Here is a 22,815-nt window from a genome sequence, read left to right as displayed (position 1 = left end):
TCGTACTTCAGGTAGAATTCACAGCGCAACCCAAGCCAGGAGAGCTGCTTCGTTCGTTCATTAGTTCATGAATATGCCCGCTTGCTGAGACCTATGCTTCACGAGGTTAGCATTTGATGAATGGTTCTCATATTGAAGATGTCTATGAAGAAACTAGATTCATAACTTTTAGTTCCGATGAATATTAATTTAAAGAACATTACTTTTAATGTTTCTAGGATATGTACACAGTGTAAACTCCCAAGAAACAAATTGATCGTTCTGGAAATGGGTTCAAATGCAAAATTTCTCCTATAAAATGTTTAAAGTATGTTTGAAATGTGATCAAATTTGGTCTTAGAATGCGAACATTACGTTCAAAAATGATTTCTGTAAATCTACACTGTGAAAACACCGTAAACATTGCCTATTTGACTTTGCTTCGGGTCATGTAGCACGCCGTGAAGTAAGGCCTTTTTTCTCATACAATACTATCGAGAGCGAATCCTACATTTCATTACATTGCCATGGATTGCTTAGTTCATGTGTTAACTGAGACTGAGAGCACAGGCAATTTACTATAGGCAAGGGAATTGATCTGCTCAGTAGCATATACTCTCACGCATTCAGTTTCTCTCTAATATAGGTCTCTCATTTAGCTATGTCATGCAACGTGTACACATCAGATGTTTTTTTGTTGCTTCGTTTGTTTGAGGATTCACAATACAAGCCCTGGTGACTAAAGAGTACCTAAGGGCATATTCAGGAGTGTTCTTGTTCTAGATGCATAATTTATGTCAGTTTTAAAATTTAAATCTAGAAATTATAACAAAATAAACTGGCAGCCCCAGCACCGTTTTATCAGTGTTTCAAATATAGAAAAAATAGAACGGCAGCGTATACCAGTTTTAAATTTGACAGTAGAACTGTTCGAAGAAATAAAACCAAAACAGCTTGCTGGGGATACATTTGTTTCAGTTTCAGTTTTATTATAGACCACCCATATGAACTTTGCAGCTGCTGAATTTTCTCTAACGTATTTAGTCGTATCAATAAACACGCAAAGAATTAGTAGCCATTTGTCGGAGTATTTGTTATCATTGGATGATTTTCTAACGACTCGGATAAAGGGTATTTCATAAATTTAATCTTGGTTTGTCAATTATTAATATTGTTCTTCAAGATTCAGTAGAATAAATTACTTCAGGTTCATTGTTCATTTTATAATAATAATTTTTTTTATTCTGGCCTTTATGCGTAAAAGCTTTACGTAGCCGATTGGCTTACATTTTTGTTAACAAAAAAAAAATTTTTTTCGCTATTGGATCTCGTTGTCACCCTTTTTCTAGGAGGAAATGAGTTTCCATTTCCATCCAACGAGGATCGGGGGTCACTTCGTCCGCGGCTTATCTCATCATCCATTGCTTCATCGTCGGTGTTGTGTGTGATTTCCGTTTTCTTTTCGTTTTCCTTGTTGATCGTAGTCTTGGGCTCGTTGAGAGTTTCTGTAGATGCGCCTTGTTGTACATTGGTTGTTGCTGGTTGGTTGGTTTAGTTGAAGGGAATGCTTCATTGTTGTTGGTGGCTGCCACAGATGTACTGGGGTTGGTGTGAAGGAAGCACCGTTGTCCTTTGGTGTAGTTGTCTCCTTGTCCAGTTTATCACATGGCTTACCGTAGTGAACAGCTTTTTGGCAATATTGACATGTGGCCATCTGATTGTCATAGGTAACAAGTGATTTGCACGGAATTCTTATATCTTGACCGAAAATCACATAATAAGGTATAGGCTTCTTCAAGTGTATGCATAATAAACGTACGCCATTTAGAATACCGAGGAAAAAATTCTTCCTTTTTTCTTTTTCGATAGAGAGAATTTTTCCGTATTGGGACATAGTTTTGCAAATATAAGAATCGGTGACGCTTGAGGGAAGATCATGCACACGCACTTCGAAGGTCGAATTTTGCACTGACTGAAGTCAACAACAATTGTATTCTTTCGTGTCGGTGGTAGCTTTTGTTCGTTTGGTTCACTCATTTCGAGGTCGTTCTATTGCTCACTACACAATACTGTACTTGGATTCTTCCGTCCCGAACGTAAGCGGTTTTGTTATATCGACTGACTTGGATGAGATATGAGAGCGAACAGTTAATTGTTCATTGAAATGTGATGAACTACTTTTAAACCTTCTATTGGATGAAAAGAGAAAAATTATACTTATACTAAACCATAGTAACTTATCATCATAATTATTTTATTAATGTCAAGAAATACAAGCAAAATTTATTTTACTTATTTAAATATAAAAACTTAAACCGCAGATTGTCGAAAAACAGATACGTTATTTCCAAATGTTTTTCCATTTACGACGCCATTGTGGAACCAGAGAACCAAAACTTTTACTTATATTCTCGATGTATGGGAGCTGTCAAGTTGTCCACGGGTTGGACGACACATCCATGCAGCACGAAGTGCGTGGAATCCCGGAACACTTACGCTCGATTTTACAATTAAGTTCAGGCATATTGACTCTGAGAAAATATTTTAAACGGACGGATCACGAATTGAAGGGCTACAGGGTTTTTGATATTCAACAATAATGTTTCGGGTTCATTTAGGCTTAAAGAATCTGCATCTGTTTATATAGTAGAGTTAGCAGCAGTTCATCATAGTTTGAGTGTAATCGTCACATTATCTCCAAGCCATTATTTTCTCTTCACAGATAGTCTGAGTGCAATTCGATCAAACGCTGCTGGCAAAAATGAACCGTTTTTCTTGGGCAAAATAAAACAGTGCCTGAACGTCATATTGAATAATATTTATCAAATCACAATAGTTTGGGTCCCGGCTCATTTCTCCATTCCAGGCAATGAAAAAGCCGATGGTTAAGCCAAACGTGGTGCTAATTCTATAGCACGTCCCGCCAAAGAACACTTGCCAGCTATCGGTTATCGCGATATTGATCATGTCGTTTGGACATGCGTGGAGAATCGTGATGTCAGATCTCAACGAATAAATTCTTTGCGTACCCAAGGTAGACTAAGTCGTGACCTTCCTTACATGAAACTTCTTTATCATTTCATTAAGCCCATTGGAGTTCCAATTAAATTTTTTTATGTTAGACTGTTTTCTCTTCCATGAGTTCAACCTATAGCCAACTATATGATATTGCATAAAAGTGATGAACTGATACAACCAAACCTGAAATAATTATATTATCATGTACAAATTTGCTTTTCTAAATTTAATGTAATCAATAAAAGCAAATCGCTTGATAAAAACAGTGTTTAGAGTAACTAATGAATACCAACATTCTAATATGATATTCGAAATGTATTAGGTTTAATGTACTATGATTGTGGATGCCACGGCGAAGAAAAGCTTATGTATATTGCCTATGAAATAAACGTATTCATGAAAAAAAGTGACTGAAACTTTCAAAGCGCTTTCGGGAATTCTCCGAGACAATTTGAGCAATCCCGAATTAATTTGTGTTCGTTTAGTTTGATAATTTGCGATAAAAATTATGCATAATGAGACTGTTTGAATGATAGAAGAAATGCATTATCACACCACTAGGTTTATTAGGAAGAGGTTTTTGCCTTTCTTTATAGTAAGATAATACAATCAAAGATAAACTCTCGATAGGATGGTCTTCGATTTCATTTGAATAAAACTCCTCGATGAGCTCGGTTCACTGTCAGTTTTAGTCTTTTGAAGAAAAACAACAAGCGTCTGATTACTCGATGTGTTGTAACTATGACAATGATTGTTTATGTTTGAAACAATATCAAATTACATTATGAACGATATTGAGCGATTATGCTTCATATCCAGTGATTCTTCAAATAAGTAAGTAAAAACTACTAGAATTTATTTATTTCGTTATTACCTAATTCCACGAAGCATTGAAGTCAGTTGAAGCAATGAATCATGTGTGTGTTTGCACTTTTCGAAGATATTTTTATCGTTCAGTTTTCTCAGAGATGGCTTAACTGATTTTAACAAACTTAGGCTTGTTTGAAACCCTACTACTACTATTTAGCAATTGATTAAGTTCGAAGATCAAACGCTGTCACTTTCGTTCCCCTTAAATGTACAAAACAAGTTACGGATCTTTCTCGCTGTATAGAAGTTCTAGAAGCAGTTTAGAAGTCCGGTCGGTTGCGTCGCGTGAACTTTCAAATGTGGATAATTACTTTTTTCATGTGTTTTTTTCGTTCTATTGTCATTTATTAGATTTTTTTGAGACGTCTCAAATGAATTCGAGTTGGTAAAATAAAAAAAAATTCATTTATCATGTTTTGAACATCGTCCATCGAATGCTCGAGATGTTGACTATGGTGAGACTTTTGTCAGCTTGATGCGACTCAACGCGTGAGCTGATTACCCCAGTAACAGTTTTAATGTTAATAAATACTTGTGGCTGTCTTCAATGGTACATAATAAATCTCGCATTAAAACTTCAAACTCTATTGAACACTCTATTGTCTATTGAAAACCTTTATAAGAGAATGTTCCTGCCAATTGGACCATTTTTCATAAGGTTTATAAAACAAATTGAAGAGTCAGCATGAACCTGCGTTAAAACTCCAATTTTGAAAGTAGCTTCACGATCAACATTGAACGCTATGAAAAAACTGTCGTTTTGATAATATTTTTCTTGACTATGTGTGTGTCATGGCTGCTTTGAATGCAATCAGTAAGAATATGTTAGATTTTATTTACAAGTTTGAGGCTTTTTCCGAACGTAAAAACTTCATGCGCTTTTATTTTTATCGTGAATGTATGGATAAAAATAAGAAATACAACTAATCGCCTTGCAATAAATGCGGTTTTTGCAAGAGTCTTCATGATTTATGAAAATTATTTTCTGTAATTCATCGTCATTTTTATATAAAACTATTTCGTGGCGTTAAAACTTGTGCATACGTTCTGGAAACGAATCATGAAAGCCCATCATATTCCCTCGTTTTTGCATTTCGAAGTTTATTTGATGTCAATAAATGCTACGGTATAGAATGATAATATAATGGCGGCCATGAATAGCCCACAACAAATGTGTCATAAATGTACTTTAGAACCACACACACAAAACTATATTTATGAAAAAATTTAACTGACAATAATTTTTCAAAGAAAATGTTTGACAGCAATATTAAGAGTGTTTGCATGGTTTTATTCTAGTACAAATTGATTTATTTTTAGTCCAGTTGTTAGTCTAGGTAAAGGGTTTTATAGAAGCGTTATAACCTATGATATTACTTGTCAAAAGAGACACTTGTTATAGTTGTCATAAACAGGTAGTAATTGTTCAATAAATTACAAAGCTCCAATGAATTATAATCAAAACAATAAGGCATTCGAATTATTAGTTGGGTATCTTGGTAATATGATTTCGTGTCTCAATTCAAATGGGACTTTCTAAATTTTAAAAATATTGAACATTATTGTATAGTATAAGTTAGAGTGCCTATAACCAGAGTGACGACATCTCATCCGTAATGTTGGCAACAATTCAAAACATTCCATTAGCCTTACACTCAGGCAAAAAATATATGGAATTTCATAATGATTTCGTATGATTTTTAGCCACAAGAATATCGTAAGCGAATCATAAGACCGCCTTATGAAATCCCGAAAATAGGAATTCCAATAAAACGCCTTATGAAATTCAAACGAAATTTATAGGAACATTGTGCGAAATTTATATGACAAACATAACTTCTCTCATTAATTGTGAAGTTCATAAGTTGTTCGTATGAAAACTATAATAGTGATAGATGAGATGTATATTGAAGAGGTATATTTTTCATATTTATCTTATGAAATTATGATTTTGATGATTTTTGATGCATCATAAGATTTGCCTTATGATTTTCACTACTCAATTTGCTTGAGTGTACATTGAATTGACAGGTCGTTTGCTCGTTTGGAACTGGTAGCTGTCATTCCAAACGAACAGCTGTCGCCACTCTGATTATAGTCACTCTAGTATAAGTGAATGAAATGTTCTCTGCCATCGGACTAGGAATAACCAACTCTGCTATTGGTAGTTTCTGATGCGAGAGCTATTTTGCGGTGCGGTTTTTGTGGTAGAAAACAGTTTACTTATGTTAGTGCTACCGCATGAAAAAGATATGAACATTTTTTAAACACTGCATCTGTATGCGAACCAAAAAAAAGTTAAAAAGTTCAGTTTAAGCCAATTGAATGCATTGTGCCACCGATGGAATATGAAGTATTTATATGCCACTGATATTAACCACTTTCTGGCACCTCTGCAGTTCCGGTCGATTTGAATTGTCAAAATACTACACGAAAAATCTGCTCAGACAAACTGAATTGTGTTGCCAGCAGCGAATAAAAAGGGAAATTCTACTATCAAATGACACTTTTTGTCGTTTGCTTGAAGCGACATCTAAGCATCAAAAATAGAATACAATCGTAATGAAAATGGAACTGTTTGAATAATTTTCTGATGCAATTATCGAATCAATTAGTAAAAAGTTTGAATTCCTCTGAAAATGTTCATAGCACGACGATGTCCGACATTCATTTATTTTTGAATAATTGGTTTAAAAATGAAAGATTTAAAGTTATATTGAGATGCAGATGTCATACTGTTCTGTGGAAGAAAATTTGAATATGTGTACGTGTTTGGCGCCAAAACAAAATATACGTCAGTTGTGGATTCGTGGATTGCGCTTGAAGTGATTTCGGTGATAATTCGAAAGCATTTCTTTAATTTAATGAATAATTGCGAACGTTTTGTGTTACAATCATGAGTGAATCGCCCAGTAAGTGTATCGTATGGTGGTTTGCATAAAAAACTCAAAGGAGCTCAATATTTTTCCAATTTAGGTTCGGATCAAAGGAGCAAACGTCGCCGAATCGATAAACATGGTCGCTTTGCGGCCTTGGAACGGCTCAAGAATCTAAAAGCGGCCGGTGTTAAAAACAAGTACGAGGTTGACGAAATAAAGAATGTTTACGACGAGGTTGATGAGAATGAATACGCCAGGATTGTGAACGAACGGGCTCGGGATGACATCGTTGAGGATGGTAAGTGTTACGGATTGTTGTCGAAATGAGATTCCGTCTGATCGGTATTGTTTCAGATGGATCCGGTTACGGATACGTCGAAAATGGTCTCGAAGTGTTCGACGAAGATGAACTGGAAGCGGAGAGTTCCAGTCGAATGAAGGATAAAAGCAAGAAGGGCAAGAAACGAGCTCGCGAAGAATCCGCCCCGGTTGCCGGTCGTAAGTCACTGAAGAACTATTTCAACAAAGAACGTGAAACGAAGGTTAAAATCTCCGACGACGATGTGTTGGCGGATATTCTGGGAGAGATAAAATCCGATGTGCAAGGAAATGAGAATGGTGTTGAGTACGTTAAAGAAATTCGACCGATGAAAATGGTCCCGAAAGCGAAACCCTTGGACAAGGAAGAAGAAATACGGAAGTATATGGAAAATTTTAGTAAGAATATTAAAAAAACGGAAAAAGTGGAGGAACATGACAGCGATGAAGAAATGCTGGATCGAGTTTTGAAACAGAGCTCCACGGATAATAAGCAGAAAGCTAAGCCTAAACCGGTGGTGCCTAAACAAGATGCACCGGAAAAGATCAATCGAGAGCCGCTTAAGTCAGAAGCAGTAACAGAAATTAAAACCGAACCTCCACCCGTCGAAACGGATATGTCACAGATAAACGAAGATTTTCTAGATGATGATTTCGATCTGACCGGTGTTTGTAGCCAAAGTCAACCTACGCAGAAGCGTTCCATGAGTCCAGTACCCGAGCCGGTAAAATCGGAGTCAGAAAAGCTTCTGAGCGGCTGGGGAAACATTTGCGTCGCGGAACTGGAAGACGAAATGGTGTCCGAACTGGATAAAAGTGTTACGGAAGGATCACTCACCGCGGAAGAAGATGATAAAACGATGCGATTTTGGTTCTGGGATGCTTGGACGGATCCTACCAAATGTCTGGGGGAGATTTACATCTTTGGCAAGATCGCAACCGGCAGAAAAGCGAACGAATTCCAGTCGGTTTGCATCCACGTGCAGAATGTGGACCGTTGTATGTACATGCTGGCGCGAGAGAAAGAGTTTGACGTTCGGAGTGGAACTGAAACGGAAAAATGTGTCAGCATGTTGGATGTGTACAACGAGTTTTGCGATGACATTAGTTCCCGACTGAAAGTGAGCAAGTATAAAACGAGAGTAGTCACGAAAAACTTTGCCTACACGAGTGGAATGAGTGAGCTGCAAGTTCCGAGCCAGTGCGAATATCTGGAAGTTCGCTATAGCTCGAAACTGCCAGCACCACCTTTGGACCGGAAATACAGAACCATTGCGCATATTTTCGGCACCAACACCAACGTCGTTGAACAGTTTCTTCTGGAACGTAAGGTGAAAGGTCCTTGCTGGATGGAGTTGAAAAATTTTAAGAGGAATAACAGTCCGCTAAGTTATTGCAAGGCAGAATTCATCGTACCGGACATTAGTTGTGTGGGTGTGGTCCAGGATACGACATCGGTCACCGTTGCAGTCCCTCCGCCGTTGGTCGTTGCGGCCGTGAATGTGCGAAGTATACTCAATAAAGGGGCAAACGAAATATCGATGATTTCCGTTCTTGTTCACGATCGATTCCCGTTGAACAAACCTCCACCAAATCCACCGTTCAATCGACACTTTTGCGGAGTCACTCGGCCCAGTAGCACCAGCTGGCCGTACGATTTCAATCCGAACGATCCGAAGATGAGCACAAAGGTGACTAAATGTGAGAACGAGCGGACACTGCTGAACTGGTTTCTGTCGATCTACGGAAATATTGACCCGGATTTAGTTGTAACGCACGATACGAATGACTTCCAACTGGATCTGATCTGTCATCGGTTGATGGCAATCAAGATTCAACAGTGGGCTCGAATCGGCCGGTTGAAGATGAAGTCTCCCTCCAGTCGCCGGGTGGACGATTTCTTCATTGGGCGAATGATTTGTGACGTGAAGACTTCGGCGGAGGAACTGGTCAAATCCCGAAGCTATGATCTGAACACGCTGTGCACGGAAGTGCTCAAGATTCAGGACGGCGAACGGAAGGATGTTCTGCTGGATGACATACCGGGCATGTTCGAGACTTCGGTCGGTCTGAAACAACTGATCGGACTGACCATGCAGGACAACTTCTACACGATGCGGTTGATGTGCGAGCTGAACGTGCTTCCGCTGGCACTGCAGATCACGCAGATTGCTGGAAATCTGATGAATCGAACCCTGCACGGCGGTCGAGCCGAGCGAAATGAATTTCTTCTGTTGCACGCGTTCAATGAGAAAGATTACATCCTGCCGGACAAGGCGGCACGGGCCGGACCAGGTAAGTGACTGATTGATCAAGAAATCGAATAACAATTCTGGTAACGAATTTAATTCAATCGATTAGTTTGAAAATTATAATCGAATAATTTCGATCGATTAATCGATTAATAACCTTGATAATCAACCTAAATTTAATCGATTATTGAATAATCGAATAATCCGAAAAAAATACTTTCCTTCGTTTCCGGCAGGTGGTCCGACTCAGGAGAGCACAAACGAAACGGCAGCGGATCGGCGCAAACCGAAAAACAAAGCGGCCTATTCCGGCGGTTTGGTGCTGGAACCGATCAAAGGTTTCTACGATAAGTTCATTCTGCTGATGGATTTCAATTCGCTCTATCCAAGCATCATGCAGGAGTACAACATCTGCTTCACGACGGTGCTACCGCCGGCCGCCGACGAGGAGAAAGGAAGTGCTGTCGTGTTGCAAACCGATGAGATGGGCATTCTGCCGCGGCAGATCCGTAAACTGGTCGAAAGCCGTAAGGCAGTAAAACAACTGATGAAAGCACCCGGGCTGGGACCGGAAATGAAAATGCAGTACGACATCCGTCAGAAGGCACTGAAGTTGACGGCCAATTCGCTGTACGGTTGTTTAGGTTATGTACGATCGCGGTTCTATGCTCAGCACATGGCGGCGCTGATCACGCAGAAAGGTCGGGAAATTTTGATGAACACCAAGAGCATCGTCGAGAAGATGAACTATCAGGTTATCTACGGTGACACGGACAGTATCATGATCAACACCAACAGCGTCGATTACGATCAGGTGTTCAAAATCGGGGCCAACATCAAACAGATCGTGAACAAAACGTACAAATGCTTGGAACTGGACGTTGACGGAATTTACAAGTATCTGCTGTTGTTGAAGAAGAAAAAGTACGCCGCCGTCTCGATCGCCAAGGTTGGGGACGAATTCAAGTGTACCCAAGAGTTGAAAGGTTTGGACATTGTTCGGCGAGATTGGTCCAAACTGGCGGTGATTGCGGGTAATTTCATTGTGAACGAAATTCTTTCCGATAAACCGGTAGACCAACGGATCGAAAACATTCACATGAAGCTGGAAAAGGTGAAGGAGGACTTGCTGAGTGGGGCAACGTTTCCTTCGTTGCTGGAAATCACAAAGCAGCTGACGAGAGCGTTGAATGAATATTCGGACACCTCCCAGCTTCCACATGTGGCAGTGGCAATGCGGATGAACAAGGAGCGAAACAGGAATTTCAAACGGGGCGATGTTGTTGGATATATCATTTGCGAGGATGGAACTTCGTCTGCACCCATGAAACGAGCTTACCACATCGATGAATTGAAGGATCCCGCGAACAAGGACAAACTGAAGCCGGATGTTGACTACTATCTTTCACAGCAGGTGCATCCGGTAGCGTACCGTATCTGCGAGCCACTGGAAGGGACTGACGCTTGCCGGTTGGCAATTTGTCTCGGTTTGGATCCCAAACGTTTTCACAGCTTGAGTGCGGCAAGGGACGGAGAAAGTGGCCACGCGGATGGCGAAACTATACAGAAAACCGTTACCCAAAAGTATCGCCTCTGCCATCGGTTCAATTTTACTTGTGTCACCTGTAGTGTAAAAAATCCTGTAGCCAGTGGATTTCGGCGCGATGGCGGCCGTCTCAAATCCGTGTTTGAAAAGTGCTGTAACGAAAGTTGTACTGTGCTACCCATGCAGTATCTACCGGCGATCGTGAATGAACTAATCTTGGCTATCCGTCAAGATGTGAAGCGATTCTATCAACGATGGATGGTTTGCGATAGTCCCATCTGCAATCAAAACACCAGACTGTACTCTCAGGTAAACTGAAATCTTCATTCTGCATTGGAGAAAATATCAACCGTTCTCTTTAATTTAGGTGGCTTCCAAAAACAACCCGATTTGCCTTCATTGCCAGAAAGGTTTGCTGGTTCAATCGTACTCCGAGTCGGATCTATATCTTCAGCTGAATTACTACAGCTACATGTTCGATTTGAACCAATATGAAAGCAAAAGTAAGTAGTTACTTATTGTTCATCTGCAAAAATTTCTGATTTACGCTTTTATTTCTGATTTACAGCAACGAAACTTCTGTCCAACGAACTGCGCAACATTTACACGACCTTGAAGGCAACCGTTGACCGGTTCCTGTCCCGTTCAAAATACGCCACCGTTAAGCTATCGACGTTGTATCTCAATTACGCCATCAATCCAAATTCGCGACTATCGAAAATCTATCCGGTGAAGGAACTGGCCGAGACAATCGGATCGGAAAAATCGCTTGTACCGGTGACAGGTCCAAAGATTCAATGGGAGCACTTTCTCAATTACGAGTGAATACTTTGTTCTCTGCGTTTTACTGCTATGTACTGTAACTATCTTTCAAACTACCGGAATTTTTCTAATTTACTAAAGCCAATTACAATCGATGATCCGAAACTCCGTCATTCTACGAACACTACTAAATTCTTGAAGCATTTAGACTGTCATTTCGAATCATCACTGTCAACACTTCATCAAACCACAGATTTTTCGAAAACTTGTGTAAATTTTAAATTTGCCGTGCGTTGGAAGTAAGGGGCTCACTATTGCCACCTATACTCAACTGGTCGCCTTGATCTTTTAAATCGTTCCGCTTCATTCCGGAACGATAACAAAGTTCTGTTGTCTATTACAGTAATTTTCCAATTACAACACAATTCAATTACGAATGTGAAACCCGTATTTTATTCCCATGTCATTTAAATTAAATTAGAATTGGCACATTGCCGCGAAACTGAATTACCGGTAACGACACCTGCCAATGAAAAATGGAACCAAGAAAGGGAGGGTTCTCCCGAAAATTTTTACATCGGTGTTAGTGATTTTCAACGATATTTTTGTTTATGCAATGGTACAAACAGATATCAGCAACAAAAGTAAACTCAGCAGTAGAAGAAAATTGATTTCAAAGTGATTACTACTACTTTATTTTAGTGTAAACTACGATTAAAAATGTAAAATCTTCAGAAATCGGATTGGGTTAGATTTTTTTCGAACCAACATTTATTTAAACAGAAACAGTACTAGAATGTTTAGCTATCGAGTATCATTTATTTCGGATAATTCGGCTGTTGTGATTTGTCACGATTTTCTCATTTATCCAATCCAATAATAAAAAATAAATATCAGCAATAAAAGTAAACTCGGAGGTGAAGAAAATCGATTTAAAAGTTATTACTACCTTTTTTGTAGTGCGAATTACGATCACAGACAAACAGACAGGATACTCAAATTGAATTCTTTATTCATTTTAACACTCCGAATACCAAGGGGATAAAAAAGTGGGAACGCTAATTTTGACCGATTCCAATTTTTTTTTACCATTAGAGAGATAAATTCATTCGGAGTAAAACCCATTCGAAACGATGGAAAACCGAATATTCTACTCAAAGTTATTATAAAAAGTTCCAACTAAAGCCTGTTGAAAAAAAGTGGGAACGCTTACTTTGGCTGGCCATATCTCAGCTATTAGAAGTCCGATTTTGATAATTTGTTTATCATTAGACAGATACGTCAAACTTTTCAATTACACTTTGTTAATGAATGTTATGATCAAAAAGGTAACCAAAAGTCCAAGCATAAGTTATCCAAAACTTCGTATTTTCGACATATCGATAGTCCCACGACAAAAGGGCCTAACTGCAAATGAGAGCCTCTCTTTGTTTACTTTTCCTTTCACGATTTACCGAACTGATTTTATATTTGACGCTTTACTCTACGCAAAACTTTCAAGGTAAAACTACAAGCTTTCGATGTGTATTGGAAACTTTAGAAAATTTGCAATAATTCAAAGCGAAGACATATGGATTTCTATATACCAATAGATTGCATTTGACATCAGCTATATGTTTTAGAAGATATGATTTTTAACTTTACTGAAAATGTCTCAAAAAATTCGATACTTTCACAGAAATTTCAGAATATTAAAAGTATTCGAAGAATACTAAATACAGCTGAGCATTTTTGTACACCAAACGATTGAATTTGATTTCAGCTATAATGAACGGGGAAAAATAGTTTGAAATTTACTAAAGAAAATCCAAAAATTAGATATTCCACAAAATTAAAATAAAATTAAACCTACTTGACACCAGACCCTGTCAGCTTGAAGCGATCTCAATCTTCAGTTCAGCAACGCCATCGCACGGCATCCCATTCAACATATCATGTCAAGTGTATGAGTGCGCAGTGCTGCTGTTTTGGCGCGCACGAATTTGACATTTCTCTCCCCTATTTCTATGTACGAGATTCGATGCGGGCACCATGCACTCAAAAAAGGATGTTGCCAATGATTTGTTCGGGAAATGTGAGAGCTGGATATCTTGTTAATATGATGTCTTTGTTGACACTTAGCATGAAATTCATATCGAACATTTAGGCATTGTTGATCACCAATCGATTGAATATTGCTTCAATGAAAAATGTTAACAGAAAATTCTATCATATTTACTAAAAATCTCAAGAAATTTTGTATTTTTACAGAAATGTTTGAATCTTAAGGACTATTCACACATATCCGGTCCGGCTCAGTACCGGCATGACACTGTGCACGGATACTGATATTATTTCATTCGTTTTCTATACGCGCATTCATACCTATCCGGTACCGTGCCGTTTCAGTGCGGCTCGCCGTCAGTGTAGCGTCCGTCCGGCAAACTCAAATTCGTCGTCGCCGATATTTTTTTATTTCCACTGAAGTCGGTATATCCCTGCCTTGCTGTGCCGGAACGGAAGAAGCACGGAAACGGAACGGAAGGGTTCCGACAAAAAAAGAACACTGACGGCGTACTGAAGGCACTTCCACTGAACCGTCACGGAACTGAAATGTGTGAATAGTCCGTTAGAGTTTTTTGTGACTTAGCTAAACACGCATTCAAGAATTTTCGTGTACCAATCGACTAAATTTACTTTCAGCTAAAATTTCAAGAGTGAAATAGTAGATATATATTATACTAGCTGAATTACCCGGCGTTGCTTGAAAATGTTTCGTGAAGGCAAGCCCGAAAAAATTTCTAGAAATTGTCATGTCCATTGAAATACTCTGATTGTAATGAAACACAAATTAAAATCTATTCGCACTATGCCGGGACGGCCGATCCGGGACGTTTTTTCCTCATCAGCGATGACTGAGCTGCCGGCGTGTGCATGTATTGGAATGCCGGATCCATACATAAAATCCATTTGGTTGCAACCGATATTCCTCGCCGAGTTTTTCGCACGGTCGGCACGGGAACTAAATTGCAACTGAATTCTGAGCCTATTCTAAGCTCTGAATTTAGTTCTTGTGTTCAGGTCCAGTTACTAAATCCTGAATTCTTCGAATCTATTCTTTTTAGAACCACTACCATATTCCCAAAGAACTATGCGAAATTCTACTTCACTATAACAACAAGCTATAAGCCATTTTTTCAACCAGTTGTAGTTCGTAGTTGTTGTTGAAACTTTCTGTTGATTTGCTATATAAAATTCATAGTACCGACTCTGTTTAGGCGCATCGGTTCAAATTTTCATAGTGAGGAAGGGGAAGCTAGCACAATTCACACAATCGATCAACTAATTGTTATTCAAATGTAAGAAGAAAGCGTTTCGATTTCATTCGTATTCACGACATCTAGTTATGTCTCTGACATTAAACACCCGTACTTTTTCTACAAGAAAACGAAATTATTTCACTCTACAGATCTTACAAGTTTCGAAGTTCATTCGAATTCAATAAAATTTTTACAAATTCTAGCTAACACCAAATTCAATCTACATAAAAGATCATAAATGTTTGTTTTACATTTTCCAATATATTAAATTAACGAAAACTTCCACGAAAATGTCGATTTTTTTTGATTTTGATGTAAATATAAGATTTTACTCCTAAAATTTCACGTTTGCTAAGTTAATTGAGTTGGTAATCAAAATAATAAGGCAAAAAATAATAATGATATGTTTACGTTTCGTCTTTGACTCATCAGTGCATAGCAGTTCAAATTGAACTGCTTTATGCAAAACTCGGCAGTTCAATTTGAACCGCTAAACATATCAAAATCGGTTATGTGCCCTAGCACAAAATTTGGCTAACCACTGAATGAAAAAATAAAAAGCTTAATTGTGAACTTTTTTGTAAAAAATATTTTCTGCTGAGTCCGCATAGTTTTGGCCTCGGTTTTGGCTGCTTCATGGATTTTTAAGTCAGTGTGTACGGTTTTAGAAAAACAATGATATAAAATTAAAAACATGCAAAAAAGTTCATCTGTTCGAAATTAACGCAAAACTAGCAGACATGATAATATAATCATAAAAGTTGCAGAGATACAGCATTACATACGCAATGAAAAACCAAATCAATCAGATAATTTGTATTCGTTTTTCATCTCGCGAAAAAAATCAGACCTGGCATTGCTTTAATTCATCTAGAAAATTTAAACTGATAAAAAACAAAACGTAGAGCATATGTTCTCGAAATATTAACAATTTAATGTTTTCTGTTGTTCAGCTAATATAAGAGATTACGTTGCGTGAACCATTTTCTATTCAACTTACTGTTACTATCAATGCCATATTGGAAAATATTCAAGTAAAATTCATTTCGAGATTTTTCAGGTTTAATAAAACATTAGTTTGAAAAAAAATCGTCTGAAAATTTAAAGAATGTTTGAATACACATATTTTAAACACCATTCCGATGATTCTCATTAAAAATAACAGGCTGTCATTTTCACAGAAATTGATGTTTCATCATAAAAATGCAGTTCGTTGACGATTTTTCATTTACAAAAACACAAAAGATCAATTCTACATTATAATTTTTCATGTGCAGATTATTTTACAAGATTAATGTTTGTGTTAAGAGCAGTTGTATTGAAAATCAAATGTGAAACTTATTCATTAGAAAGTAAGTTAATGTTTTTGTAAACGTCATTCCATTTCATTGCGTAGTAGTTTTCACAATTGTTCTGCCTTTCTCATATAGAAAGGTTATTCAATCACTGTGAGAACCGACTTTTTAACCGTCTGTTTGTGTATGTGTGTTTGTGTGAGTATGTGCGTATGTGTGTATGTAACGTTTTTTTGCACTAACTTTTCGGAGATGGCTGAACCGGTTTTCACAAACTTAGATTCAAATGAACGGTCTTGTGGTCTCATACAACATTCTTGAATATTATTTGGATTATTATGGGGTAAAATGTGCAAAAAATTGTGAAAATAAGTGCACTAACTTTTCTCAGAGATGGCTGAACCGATTTTCACAAACTTAGATTCAAATGAAAGGTCTTGTGGTCCCATAAAAAATCCTGAATATCATTTGGATCCGACTTCCGGTTCCGTAGTTATGGGGTAAAATGTACAAAGAAATGAAAATATGTGTTCTAACTTTTCTCATAGATGGCGCGACTGTTTTTACAAACTTAGGGCATATTCAGTGGTGTTTTAGTTCTAGATGCATAATTTATGCCAGTTACAAAATTTAAATCTTTATTTTATAACAAGAAAAACTGGCAGCACCAGCAGTGTTTTATTCGTGTTTCAAATATACAAAAAATAGAACGGCATCGTAGACCAGTTTTAAATTTGACAGAAGAACTGGTCGAATAAATAAAACTAGAACGGCTTTCTGGGGATACGTTTGTTCCAGTTTCTGTTCTATTTTAGATCTTCCATATAGAACTTCTAGCTGCTGAATTTGCTCTTAGGTTCAAATGAAAGGTCCTGTTGTCCCATACGTAATTGCTGAATTTCATCCGGATCCGGAAATATAGGGTAAAGTGTGTTAAAAATTGTATACCATCACTGAAAAGGGCGAAAAACCGTAAAAAGTTTTCTAAATCGACTTCAAATCTTCTCCAATTGGTACTTTTTATCAGTAGACGGTCAAACAAACCGATTTCGGTTATTCTTTTAAGAATCGAAGAAAATAATTTTGAAGAATACCACAGTATTATATATGACAGTATGATTGATATGAGAAAGGCATTTTTACACCACAAGGTGGATTTGGACAGATTTTTTCGTTGATTTTATTACTGCTTTTGTGATGGGATCGACGCATGAGCTTTTGTATCAGTTGCACAATCGTTGTGAATAAATATTCGTAACAACGGAATAACTTATGGCGTTTTCGTTTTTAATTTGCACTACACCCGTGCAGTGCTACACTGAGGCATGAATAAACGAACAAAAATGACGAAAACATAAACAGTAACCATTGACTACAATTAACGATTCCATTGCACAGAGCTACACCAAACTTTTGATGAGTGCTACACCAGTGGTATCGGTGCAGAAAAAGTGTAGCACTGGTGTAGTGCAATTGGTAAAAACGAACGGTTTAGGTGCAGCTTTCGCTACACCGGTGTAGTGCAATTTAAAAACGAAAACGACATTAAAGATATGTTGCACAACACAAAAAATAATGAGTTTCATACCCCTCCGATGCCGTCGTTCACATTTCCAAAGAAATTATTATTTTCCGTGTGCTACTGCTGTATCAAAACGTCATCCGCGATGTGTCAACAATGCCGCGCGCCGGTTGCGAAATGACACCGGGTGCTCTCGCTTTCGCTTGCGTGAATTCCGATACGGTTGTTTCTTCCTGACGGATCGTTGTTTGCAAAAAAAAGGGAAAAACGTCTGCTACTGCTTTGGTAGAACTGGTTGCTCTTCTTTTGTGTTCTCGCCATTCGGAAGTGTGCACATACGCGTTTTTCGCTGCTACTCCCGCGACCCAGAGCGAGACGAGTCTCGTGTTGTTTCCTGGCCAAAAGGAGTTCCCTGCGACCGAGTTCCCTGTTTGCCATCCGGAGGTGTGAAGCCAGCTATCGGTCCGGCACTTCCGTCCGCGGTGATAGAAGGTTTTTGTGACATTTTTGCGACCGCCGCAGGTAAGACGCAAAATGGAGATTCACATGTGCTTTTTCTTTTAGTGGGTTTTCATGATTGTGGCGAGACTGGAGTGGATAGTTGAAAGCCTTGTTTTTTTTGCTTTGTCCGGTCGAAGTTGGATTTTAATTTGTGTTATTATGTTTCACCATATCCTGTTACTAAACTATTAAATAACTCGCTAGAGGTTGGTTGGTGTTCGTACGTCAGGTCAGGAGAACGAGAACATAACCTTGCTTTGATTGTTTTTCCATGGCCAGCTTGCCATCTTGTAGGGATAGAAAATGCGTCATTTCTACTCTCGTGTTTTGTTATGCATGAAACATGTTGCAATTTATCTGATTATCGATCAAAGTAACCGTTCTTTTTTAATTTCGACAGCATTGTTCCTAATCACAACGACATTTTTGTCAGCAGTAGAATAAATACATAATGACTGGAACCGAGAGTAACGCAGTAAAAGCCGTAGAGTCGGCATCCGATGGAGAAGATCAAATGCCCGATTTCCTGGACGATCCGGCCTACATGAGTTCGGCTTCGCGCCGGATGATGATGAAGGAGGTTATTAAGGCGCTACCGGACAAAGTTCAGCACAGAATTAACGCCCTGAAGCATCTGCAGCAAAAATATCTCAAATTGGAGGCGAAATTTTTTGAGGAAGTTTATGCGCTGGAGTGTAAGTACCAGGAGCTGTATCAACCGTTGGTTGATCGTAGAAAAGCAGTCATCACGGGGGAATCGGAATTGGAAGCAGGTGAAGCGGAATGGGAGGATGAGAGTGATGATGAGGATAACGAAGTTGATGCGGAAGTCACGGAACGTTTCAAGAAAATGGCATTGAATTATAAAAATCAACATTCGAAAATTCTAAAAGAGGCCCAGGGTATTCCGGCCTTTTGGTTGACTGTGTTCAAGAATACCCAAACGATGGCCGATATGATTCAGCCCCACGACGAACCGGTGCTGGCGCATTTAACAAACGTTAACATCGTGTACAAGACTGACCCGATGAGCTACGTGCTGGAGTTTCACTTTTCGACCAACCCATACTTCAAGGACGCGGTGCTGACCAAGCAGTACTTCATGCGGTGCCAGGTTGACCAGGAGGAACCGTTCAGTTTCGAGGGTGAGTGAACCGCGTTGAAATGGCAAACCATTGATGGTTCAATTTCCCCAATACCCAATAGTACCAACCAACGATAACATGTTTTTTTTTTATAGGTCCCGAGATTTACAAGTGTACTGGCTGCACGATCCAGTGGAACCCAAGCAAGAACGTGACCGTGAAAACTATCAAGAAACAGCAGAAGCACAAGCAGCGGGGAGTTATTCGCACCCTGACCAAGACACTTCCGAACGATTCTTTCTTCAACTTTTTCAATCCGCCACAGGTGCAGGACGACGAGAAGAACGTTGACGACGAAACGCAGATGCTGTTGGCTTCGGACTTCGAGATTGGTCACTTCCTGCGGGCTCGCATCATCCCGAAGGCCATCTTGTATTACACCGGTGAGGTGATGGACGAGGACGATGATGGCGAAGAGGAAGAGGAAGAAGAGGAGGAAGAGGATGAGGAAGACATGGAAGAGGAAGAAGGCGAAGAGGAAGAGGATGAGGAAGAAGAGCGACCGCCAGCAGCTAAAACTCGGAAAGAGCGCGGAGGTCGTGGTGGTGGTGGCGGCGGCGGTGGAAAGAAAAAGGAAGGTCAAAATCAAGCTGAATGTCAGCAGCAGTAGTGGAATCAATATCCTTATCATTTGCGTTTCAGTCTATATTTTGAAGATGATTTTAGTCGTGTTCTATAACTACACACAGATACACACACACACTCATAAAACTCAAGCACGCTCCCGTTCGCATATATATAAAAATGAATGCATATTATATTGATATATAAAATGATGTTGATCCTGCCGCTAGTTCGGCAAGGAAGTAACAAAAACTATCAGCTGAATCCGTCGCAAATTGATTCCTAACATTACAAGCTTGCTTGACTTTGCCGTTGCAATCTCGAAGTTAGTCCTCCCCGTGGCGTAACATCATTGCATGGTGGTGCCTGCCTGCCTGCCTGCTTCCAGCCAGTCAGACAAACTACAGAACTAATGCATCTTCTTGTTTTCTACGTTGACATCTCATTTCGAATTCCAAGAATTGATCAAATGAGCAGTTTACTGTATTTCTTAGGATTATTATAATTTTCTAATAAAAAAAATGTCATTGGAAAAAAATTCTTTTGATTTTGTTTAAAATTGTTTTCATCTTTTACTTCGTTTAACTTTTGGGACATTTTACAAAGTTCGCATGTCCTTCCGAAGATAGTCTAAAAACAAAACAATAATTAAGGAAAACATGATTCAAAGCGCTTTGTTGTTGAAAACAAACAATTAGGTTAAAAGTACATTTATTGGACAAACACGTATTAATAAAAAACAATGAAAGTTTATCTTGGGATTCATTTACGTAACGTTTTGTGAAAGAAACACCCTGACTCTTTTGAAACCCAAAGCGCGTAATCCGCAATTAAAAGAAGAAGGAGGAACTAATTCAAATAGAATTGTAGCAATAAACACTTCCATCTACTTTACTGTGCAATCATTGACATAATTAAGCCCGGGCCTAGTTTGCAAGCAAACAATTCAAACTTTCTGTGGACCCTTTGTTTGCTAGACAATCAATTGTGTGAACGGTTATAACTTTCCAGATTCTCATAACGAGTTCTCCGGCGTCCTGTGACACCTTGATAAACTAGACAAAAGGACATAAAAAAAACAACAACCGAATGAAAAAAAACTTGAACGATTCATCAATGCTCTTCCCTCCGATTCACAACTTCTCGGGAGATAATTATTTCGTTTCAGTTGGATTTCTTTTTCTCGTCCGATAGAAAATTTTTTTTCCTTCTTTTTATTTTCAATTAATTCTAATACGATTCCGTCGCGCTCGACTGTCCCTGGTCGAAGATGGAAAAAAAGTTGTGCTCCAAGTATTTTGCAGCAGCATTTTTTGAGACTCGTTTTTGTTCTCGTTGTCCCCGCGGAATCCCCGGTTTGTTGTGATACGGATTGAATTGGATTTGCTGTCCGTTTAAGCGTTTCTAGGGGGAGGGTGTTCGGAGTTTTGCCGAAGACTTCCGTTCCGTTTCAATAGGTTATTTTAATGAGCAGTTTTCATGCGGCGAAGTCTTTTTCCCCCCATGCTAGCACTAACCAAGGAAGTTTTTGAGTTGTTTTTTTCTCGTTGTGCTCCGAATAAAACCAATTTAACAACTTACTGCTGCTAATGATTGTTCCAATTTTGATTTTATTGAACCCCACATTTCTGCTACAGGCAAGAAGTTCAAGATTTGTTAGGTGATTGGAAAGTATGGTTACTTGTCTAAATTTGTCATATGGCGCATTAAAACGAGCAATTCTAAAATCAATCGGTTCGACTTTGCTTGGGATCCCTAAAGCTAATAGATGTTATGTAACAACGGAATTATTCATGGTACTGGGTCTCTTCGATACCTTTTTCCTTGTGGGGGAGGCAGCCTCTGTACCATTCGGTGAGGTTTGGGGGCTAAAGGCTCACTATTTGCACCTTCGTCCATTGATTCGTCGTCGATTGGTGAAAGCAGGATCTGGAAGGTGCATTATATAAATAACCAATAATAATTTGTAATTATTATACTTACTGAATAAATAGTACAATCTCACGTTTTCCTTTTGGACTTATTCTATTCTGTCTAATGACCACTGGAAAATTTCTTCCAGTATGTAAAAGTTCCTATATTTCAATACGTGTTCACTTTAGAAGTTTAATACCTAACAGCTGTAGTAGAGCACTAGTTGAAAATTTCTTCATTCGTTTTTGTGAATATGTGTAGTTTTCTAAAATCCGAAAATAAAAGAATTTTAACCAAAGGAAAATAAAAAAACAAAACATTACCGACCAATCAGTTAGATCCATTTGGTTTACAGTTTACGGTAGTTGTTTGACAGTTCAGAAATTACCGAACGATCGGTAATCAATTTAATTACCGAACTGATTACAGTTCAGCTCAGCCCGGTGGCAACAATAAGGCGCTCCAGCTAGTGCTATCGTAACCAACATCTCAGTCCTTCGGGGCCATCAAAGCTAGCAAGTCAGTGAGAGCAAAGTAAACAAAATGAAGTAAAATACAACACTTCATTGATTGTGAAAGTCAGTATTACAATTTGGCAGCGCACGTTTCATAACTATATCACATTTATAATCAAACATAAAAAAATCAACTTTCACAGCTAAATATCACAGATATTTAGCAACAACGAACTTATATACTTCTTCGTTGTTTTCGTCTTTGCGGAAAAGATGATGGTCACGAAAACATGGCGGCCTAGCAGGAACTTGGTTCAGCTGTTGAAAATTCGGTAAAAAATTACCGAGTTCTGAGAATTTTTCTAAGTGTGTATGTTCGAGACTATAGGTAATACTTCCATTTCTTGACAATCCATTGTCAAAGGTTCAAATTAGTTATTTCAGTAGCGAAATTCCAAAAATATAAGTTAAACAATAAAAAATTGTTGTTAACATT

At 38.5% G+C, this 22,815-nt stretch overlaps 2 protein-coding genes and 1 long non-coding RNA gene across 3 annotated transcripts; 2 read left to right on the top strand and 1 right to left on the bottom strand.

Moving 5' to 3' along the window:
- The first annotated feature begins 6,661 nt into the window (after window positions 1-6,661).
- LOC131431374 (DNA polymerase alpha catalytic subunit) lies at window positions 6,662-11,738 on the top strand. Its single transcript, XM_058597052.1, has 6 exons — window positions 6,662-6,779; window positions 6,844-7,044; window positions 7,101-9,359; window positions 9,553-11,171; window positions 11,230-11,365; window positions 11,431-11,738. Exons 1-6 carry the CDS (start codon window positions 6,764-6,766, stop codon window positions 11,685-11,687), a joined length of 4,488 nt encoding a protein of 1,495 aa, XP_058453035.1. The 5' UTR covers window positions 6,662-6,763; the 3' UTR covers window positions 11,688-11,738.
- Window positions 11,739-18,023: 6,285 nt separating this feature from the next.
- On the top strand, window positions 18,024-20,703 carry LOC131429472 (nucleosome assembly protein 1-like 4). The gene is made up of 3 exons (XM_058593612.1): window positions 18,024-18,262; window positions 18,642-19,386; window positions 19,482-20,703. The coding sequence occupies exons 2-3, from the start codon at window positions 18,693-18,695 to the stop codon at window positions 19,994-19,996; spliced, it is 1,209 nt and encodes a 402-aa protein (XP_058449595.1). The 5' UTR covers window positions 18,024-18,262; window positions 18,642-18,692; the 3' UTR covers window positions 19,997-20,703.
- Window positions 20,704-20,828: 125 nt separating this feature from the next.
- Window positions 20,829-22,265, bottom strand: LOC131429473 (uncharacterized). Its single transcript, XR_009229433.1, has 3 exons — window positions 22,192-22,265; window positions 21,934-22,129; window positions 20,829-21,879 (listed from the first exon to the last, which is right to left on the bottom strand). It is a non-coding gene; the product is annotated as an uncharacterized LOC131429473 (long non-coding RNA).
- Window positions 22,266-22,815: the final 550 nt, after the last annotated feature.

Source organism: Malaya genurostris, chromosome 2 (genome assembly GCF_030247185.1).
Source record: "Malaya genurostris strain Urasoe2022 chromosome 2, Malgen_1.1, whole genome shotgun sequence".
In the NCBI taxonomy this organism is placed as follows: Eukaryota; Metazoa; Arthropoda; class Insecta; order Diptera; family Culicidae; genus Malaya; species Malaya genurostris.
Note: the sequence above shows the minus strand (reverse complement) of the source record. Positions and strands in the feature narration are given on the sequence as shown.

Coding starts and splice junctions, on each gene's coding strand:
- LOC131431374 (XM_058597052.1), top strand. Junction 7,045..7,100: donor GGATGACATCGTTGAGGATG/GTAAGTGTTACG, acceptor GTATTGTTTCAG/ATGGATCCGGTTACGGATAC. Junction 11,172..11,229: donor ACACCAGACTGTACTCTCAG/GTAAACTGAAAT, acceptor TCTTTAATTTAG/GTGGCTTCCAAAAACAACCC.
- LOC131429472 (XM_058593612.1), top strand. CDS start 18,693: ATGACTGGAACCGAGAGTAACGCAGTAAAAGCCGTAGAGTCGGCATCC. Junction 19,387..19,481: donor GGAACCGTTCAGTTTCGAGG/GTGAGTGAACCG, acceptor TTTTTTTTATAG/GTCCCGAGATTTACAAGTGT.